Source organism: Corvus cornix, chromosome 4, assembly GCF_000738735.6.
Source record: "Corvus cornix cornix isolate S_Up_H32 chromosome 4, ASM73873v5, whole genome shotgun sequence".
Taxonomy (NCBI): domain Eukaryota; kingdom Metazoa; phylum Chordata; class Aves; order Passeriformes; family Corvidae; genus Corvus; species Corvus cornix.
Genome location: NC_046334.1, coordinates 31,078,505 through 31,085,757, shown reverse-complemented (window position 1 = coordinate 31,085,757; position 7,253 = coordinate 31,078,505). Strand labels below are relative to the sequence as shown.

Genomic DNA, 7,253 nt, shown 5'->3' with positions numbered 1-7,253 from the left:
TCCTTTCCCCCTGGTCTGCAATACTCAACTTCCATGCAAATATAATTTCCAGGTCCAAAGGACGAGTCTAACAAAGCTCAGTAGCTCTACATCTGGAAATGCCACCTTCTCCCCATGGCATGGAACCCTGCTGGCACATCGCAGTCCAGCGTGCACCGTCCCTGCCTCACCAGTGAGATGTGTTGCAACACACTGGCAGGCTGCCCAGGGAAGTGCTGTGGTCACTAGCCCTGGAGCTATTTATAAGACAGTGTAGATGTGGCACTGAGCGACGAGGTTTAGTGGTGGGCTTGGCAGTGTTAGGTCTGTGGTTGGACTTGATGATCTCAGAAGTCTTTGGCAACCTAAATGATTCTATGGTTGTAACAGCCACAGTCACTCACACGCTCTGAGGTGCTGTAGCGGGTTGGGTTTGTAACCAGGCAGACACAACCAATTTAGTGTAGTGGTTTGGTTTAAGATACTAATTACTGTTTATCTTCTGTGAGATAAGAATTAGGAGAAACGCAAAGTAGGCACCAACCTTGAAAGAATATAAAGAAGTTTATTAACAGACCTAAAAGAAGAAGAAAAAAATCATACCATACCTTCAGAACTCTTCTCTTCCCCCCACCTCTCTCCCTTCTCCCACTGACAATGTAAAAAGACAACCCTTAAGATGTTCAGTCTGTTTACCACTTCCATAACAACCTTGTTCAGTCCATTTAGGAAGAGGAGTCTCTCTTGCTCATGCTATGAAAACATTATCACAATGAGACAGCCGCCCACTTCCAAATATTGTTCAGTCCATTTAGGAAGAGGTCTCTCTGATCGCATGTGAGTCCCTTCCCCCCCGACTTGCAGCTTTTTTTGCAACTGCTTTTGAGGGTCCACTCTTGAAGGTTTTTGGGGTACAATTTTAAGGTTGAGCCATTCAGAAACAAAAGTTCTCTTCACCCATCTCTGGGAGCATTTCATCTCTAAGAACAGAGGCCCTCCTCCTTCCCTGGGAGCAAAGGGTCTTCCTCATCTTCATTGTTAGGACTATCTCTGGGAGCATCTCTAGGAACTGAGGTTTTCTCCTTTCCCATTTGGAGCAAAAGTCCTCATCTGTCCCATCTCTCCCTGTCCAAACTTCTCATGAAATTACAGCTGCGTCAGCATCTGCCTATCTCAGCGCAGGTGCTTTTGCTTACGAGCTGAACACTCCACCACCCCATATCTTCATGAAATTACAACAGGATACTCTGATATATCATAGCTTCACAACAGAATTTCAGCTTTAAGCATCTCCTCTTTCTCTTCCCTCAGGTTTTCAGCTCTTCACAGCACTAGAAGGGTTAAACTCACCTCGGCCTTGCAGCTGGAATGTTGCTTATCCCTGTTGGTCACCTGACCTCTGTCGGGCAGCGGTGCCGCTTTTTTGCTGAAATCCTGGCCGGGGCCGCGGTGGGGGGGGGGGCCGAGCTGCTCCAGCTGCCCGCAGCAGGGCTGGCGGCGGGGGGGGGGGGCGGGGGCGGGGGTTCCGCAGGTGGAACAGGTCCATCGGCTCCAGGATGGCCGTGGCCCGGCCTGGCCTGGCCCGAGCAGGGCCTGGCCGGGCCCGCTGGCCCCCACACGGGCCCGCAGCCACCTCTCCCAGCACCGGAAACGAGAGAGAGCTTGGGGGGGAGTTTGTCTATTCTTAAGTGTGGATCACAGAGGCGGTCACAACTTTAAGTGGCTTAGAGAATTGTCCATATTCAAACTGGCCAGCTGATAGGTTCTCTCAGGTCATAGAGAAAGCTGTAAGAGGAACATCACTTCTGAGACTCAGCTTGCTAACCTATGACAGGTGCACAGGAACAAGGACCTTATGGATACCAGGACTACCACAGAAATTTCAGCAATCACACTAGCCATGGGCAAATTCTGGATTTAAGGTGGCTGGAAATATGGCTGTCTTTGAAGGTGGGTGGTGAGCTCATACAGCAGTTTTCTCTACATGAGGCATTTCCATTTATTGTCCCAAAGCCTCCAATGCTGCTGCTGCCAGAGATAATGCTCTGCACAAGATGGACAGCTGGTGTTGCTTCCGCATCCCTTGGTGTATCGCCTCCTTTTGCCTCTTCTGTTTCTTCATTCCTTCTCAAAGTTTTGAAAGATGCCAAGGGACAGAAATGACAAGGCTAGAAACAGCATTCTAGCCAGCTCCCAAATGTTGTGAAGCCTTACTTGGCAGGTTCTCGTGACCACCCTCCTGCCTGTGGTGCTTGAGATGTACAGCAGGAACATGTGTTTCCAGCAGTCAGAACCAGTCCCACAACTTGCCATAACTCCCCCTGAAACACCAACAAGCAGAGAGCAGCAGTGCTAAACACCTGGATCTGAAAGCAGAAGGGTTTCTGTGTATTCAGGCCTCAAAAGAAGAGAACATTTGTATTGCATTTTTAAGCTAATGACAGAAAACTTTTCCCATTGAGATAAAAACAATAAAAATAAAAGGATTGTGGCCTGTAACACTCATATCCTACAGCTTCAGGCATCCTATTCCTTTGCCTGTCACTTTTATATATGCATATATAAAAAGTGTGATAGCCTGCCACTTTCTACATATAAAAATTTTATAGCGGGCACCAGTGGCGACCACTATATTTTAGTGCACAAAAAAAATTTCCATGAGGATACCGCCTTGATTTTTCCTACTTAGAGTTTCTCAGAGCATTACATTTAGCGATCAAGATGTTTGTACTTGTTCTCTATGTGAAAGTTAAGGGATAGATAAGAGTGCATTCTTCAAAGCAAAATTAATTCATCTCTTCTTCCATACATGAATGAAATAGCTTTTTCCTCTATTATTTTTAAGTATTTCATACTCTTGCAGACAGCTACTGTGGTTGGTTGGGTTGGAGTTTTTATTTTTAAACAAAAGTGGATTTGGTTTATAGGGATGCAACAAGTCAAACTTGCATACTGAGGATACACAAGGGGTTTTCTTCATCTATTCTTGATAAGCGTTTATAAGAAGAGCACTATACCATGTTCAAGTAGGAGCTAGAGCAATACTGAACTACCACCAGCTCAGGAAGGGTACAGCAAAGGGCTTGTCCGGCCTCTCAGGCAAGCATTATTGGGGTCTCCTCCCCTCTCTTTTGTTTCATTAGCAGCATCAGTATTAACAGGTTTTTGTTGAAATCTAAAGAGAGGATTGAGGGAGCACCAAAGAAAAGTCACCCACTACTGTTTCAGTAGCACTCCACTGCTCTGGGGAACTCCTTCAGCTGACACCTGAACTGCTCCCGAGAGACTGAGGGACCTGGTGCCACCCCATGCACTTGGGGAGCACTGCTGCAGCAGAGCCTGCTCTTGCCAGCTCTGGGAACATTTATGGGGTGTAGCAAGTGTAACTACACTCCCTATTCAGCCATACAGGAGCTGCAAATGACTAGCAAGGTTTGGGGCTTGAGTTAGTAGTGGCTGTGTGGGACAGACCATTTAGGACAAATCAGTGCTGCAGTGTCTGTTTGTTTCTGTGACACAAGTGAGTGACTAGCACTGCTGAGACAATACATGCCCAAAATGTAGGGTAATAATTAAAAAAGAAAAAATCCTTCTACAAAAATCAGCACCTCCTGCTGCTCCCGCAGAATTTCATATTTCAGCCTGTCTGTTTTATCCCCTTTACCCTCCCCATTGAAGGTACAGAGCACTGCAGCTCATACTGTAGAGGACAACTACTTGAAAGGTTGTTTTCTACCTGGGGTCTGGACTGACTCCTTCCTTTCCTCTTGGATTTTGACATTCTCACCACTGATACAGCAAAAGTGTGTGGTTTTCAGAGACCCTCTGTGAGCTGAAGGAGATGGCCATCCTTGAAAAATCAGATGTACTTCTAGGTGGGAAGTGCACTGGGTATGCCAACATGGAAGATGAGCCTCCTGTATGCTCATAACCTACTTATGACTGCTTATCTATTAATGAATAAGGCCTTGGGAAGTCAGGTTTAAAACAACAACAAAATTGATAGCTAGGAGAAATGAAAAAGAAAGTGAATTTTCAAAAGCACTTAGCATTGACTTCTAATGAGTACATTGATTTCCAACACCATTTCCAGTTAAATAGCTCTGATATATGAAATAGGCCATAAATATAGAGAATCTCTAATACTAAATCATAAGTACCTCATACCCCAGTCTTTAGACCAAGGCTGGAGCATGTGAGTAAGTATTTGGAAAACCTTTTTTAGGATTCAGCTTGAGGCACTTTGTGTTTTCTCAAAATTTGGCAGCTAAGGGAGCCGGAAATTCTGGCTCTTAGAAGTTTGCAGACACATCAGAGAAATTCTGGTGTTCAAAAAAGACTGCCTGAGAAGGCTGGCCATCCTAGATGGCAAAAGGCAGGAAGCAGGTGAAAATGGCAACACACAGAAAACAAAGTCAGTAAGTAGTGAAATAATTTTAAAAGGTCAATGGTGTAGAAAGCAGACATTGAAAGGGAGAAAAAAAATCTAAATAAATGTAAATCCATTCAGTCTTGCCTCCTACAAGTCATTAAATATTTCCCAGCAGTGCTGTGCTAGCTGCTCTGTGTACCTGGGCTCTGAGAAGCATTTCTGCCCACTCACAGCACTGTGGGAAGGCAAATGGCCCTGAGCCAGGGATTTCCAAACAGCAACATCTTGCCAGCCTCTCACAGTGCTGCCAGCCACTCCTTTTTTGCCCCCAGCTAAACTGGAGTGGTGGTTTAGGTTGTTTTTTTTCCCCAGTGTCCCTTGGCTCTAAAATTAATTCCTTTGGGATTTGAAAGTGCCAAGATGCACTGACCTCTAGCTTGCACTCTCCGCTTGGGTTGGTTTTGTGGTGTGTTGCCAAGGTGATGCCTAGAAAGGCTCAGAAGGGCCGAGGGCAAGGGGTTTGGGCTAATTTTAGGGAGGGAGGAATTGTGTCAGTTGGATGGGCTTGTGTTTTCAGGGCATTAGCTTAATTTTAAATGCTTAAGGGATCTGTTAAGGCACCTGAACCATCAAGACTGGGCTTAAAGCACTTACCTAAGGCTACGCCATTGACAAGAGCAGTCAGAAATAAAGGTCGTGATTCTTAGAGGCTGTGAGTGGGGACAGGGCATGCGGGATGCAGTGCAGAGGAGCCTGCTCCAAATTCACCTCTGCCAGCATCCACACTCCCAGTGCGGGGGGGCAATGGTGTCCAACTTACTCTTGCTTCTGTGGGTTTCTCTTTCATGCTGATATTGATGGGTGAGACATTTAAATCACTGGAAAATGAATAAGTTATTAAGTATGTTGGGGGGGGGGTTCTGTCTGAAACTGTTTTGTTCAGGATTTTCAAGTTTATCTCTTTTCCTTTATTTATGTATCTTTACTTGGGTAGCATGTGGAGGAAAAGGAAATGTGAAGGAAACAGTGGATGGTGTACTGGTTTTGGCTGGGAGTTAGTTGTCTTCACAGTAGCTGGTGTGGGGCTGTGTTTTGGGTTAGTGCTGGAAAGTGTTGTTAGCACAGGAATGTTTTTGTCATTCCTGAGCAGAGCTTGTAGAGAGTTAAGCTCTTTTCTGCTCCTCACTCCATCCCACCAGCGAGGAGGCTGGGAGTGCACAAGGAGCTGGGAGAGGACACAGCTGGGACAGCTGACCCTGACTGACCCAAGGGATACCCCACACCAAAAGGCGTCAATATTAGCACATAAACCAGAGAGAAGAAGGAGTGTGGAGGGACATTTGGAGTGATGACATTTGTCTACCCAAGTAACCATTACATGTGATGGAGCCCTGCTTTCCTGGGGATGGCAGAACTTCCAGCAGGAAGTTCCTTGTTTTGCCTTCCTTGCATGCACAGCTTTTGCTTTCCCTATTAAACTGTCTTTATCCCAACCCACAAGTTCTCTCACTTTTACCCACCCAATTCTCTCCCCTATCCCGATGTGGGTCAGGGGTGAGTGAGCAGCTGCGCAGGGTTTAGTTGCCAGCTGGGGTTAAACCACAGCAAAGACGGGGGGATTTGGGGGAGCCACACAGTAGAAAACGCTGATAAGCTAGAGGATGATGTCGCTTTCTGCCTTCAAACTGTTCCAGCTGGTTAGCCAGGTTTTTCTTTGGGGGAAAAAAGTTCCACTTTTGTGACTGGGGCTGGACCACTTTTCTGAAACATCTGCAGAGACAGACCATGTGCCTATTCTTGTGGAAAAAATCTCCTAGGAAAATGGGGAAAAGAATGGATGTTTTCTGTCCTTTCAGGCAAAGGCCAAAAGAATTTAAAAAAACCCATAGCAGCAGTATACTGAACAGCTTTCTCCAGTCATCTTTATCTATAAGAGCAGCTCTGAGGGTGGTCCCCCTCGGGTGCTGCCACTGTGCCAGATGCTCTGCAAGAGCAAGATGCATATAGCATCCATGTATGAATGCATATAGCATCCATATGTCCTTTGGAGGCCCACAGGACAGCCTCCGGGAGAAATCTGGGTGGGACAGAGAAAAGGGGGCCAGGTAACGAGTCGTGATGTGAATTCAGCTGTTGCCCATGAAAAGTGTGGCTGAGAATCTAATTCTAGGTGTTACTTTGCAACACTGGTGAAATATCTCTTCTCTTGATGAAAAGAAGCAGCCTCTCTGGGCCAGCAGTGGCAGCCTCATGGTTACTGCTGTACATGGACAAGGGGATCAGGTCAGTATGAGAACAGCGGGACCAGCCATGGGGACAGGAGCCCACGCACCTCCTTGGTGGCCAAAGCAGCTTCTGGCAGGTTAATTGTCAGCCACGGTGTACACTCAGTTCGGGCACACAGGGCCCTTCCCGCTATTTGCCGTCCTCGGCAAACAAACACACCCTGCGCCAAATCCGTCCCTGGTGCGTGGAGTGGCGCCAGGGCGGAGCAGCACCTGGCCACGGAAAGGTTGTTTTAAGGGGATGCTGAAGATGGATGCAGCGTGTTAAAGAGGAAGAGCAGGGTCAGGGAGGCCAAAAGCCGGGGAAGGAAGCTGCAATTGCTCTATTGAGGCCACGTCAGCGAGCCAGAGGAGCGTAAACAGCCGCGGAGGAAAATGAAGGCAGAGCATTTAAAGCCGGTGTGCATTTTCGAGGCAGAGCGAGAGACATCTACCGGCTCCCGCATCCCCGCCGCCGGGGCCCCCTCCCACTAATTACGGCAAGGTTTCCTCTCCTTTCAGCTGACAGCCGGGGAGCGTAATTAGCGTCTAATAAAAGCCCGAAAAGTCAGAAATGCAAAAGCGGGCTAAACAATAAACACCGGGGGCTGAGGCGGGGCGGGAGCGCGACGGCCGGG

The 7,253-nt window shown here is 47.3% G+C and overlaps 1 protein-coding gene across 1 annotated transcript in view; it reads right to left on the bottom strand.

The window, feature by feature from the left end:
- Positions 1-1,669: 1,669 nt before the first annotated feature.
- CXXC4 (CXXC finger protein 4) overlaps positions 1,670-7,253 on the bottom strand; it is a 133,220-nt gene continuing 127,636 nt past the window's right edge. Inside the window, exon 2 of the mRNA XM_039550845.1 lies at positions 1,670-2,300. Coding sequence (XP_039406779.1) covers positions 2,190-2,300 — 111 coding nt within the window. The 3' untranslated portion in view covers positions 1,670-2,189. The remainder of the gene's footprint in view (positions 2,301-7,253) is intronic.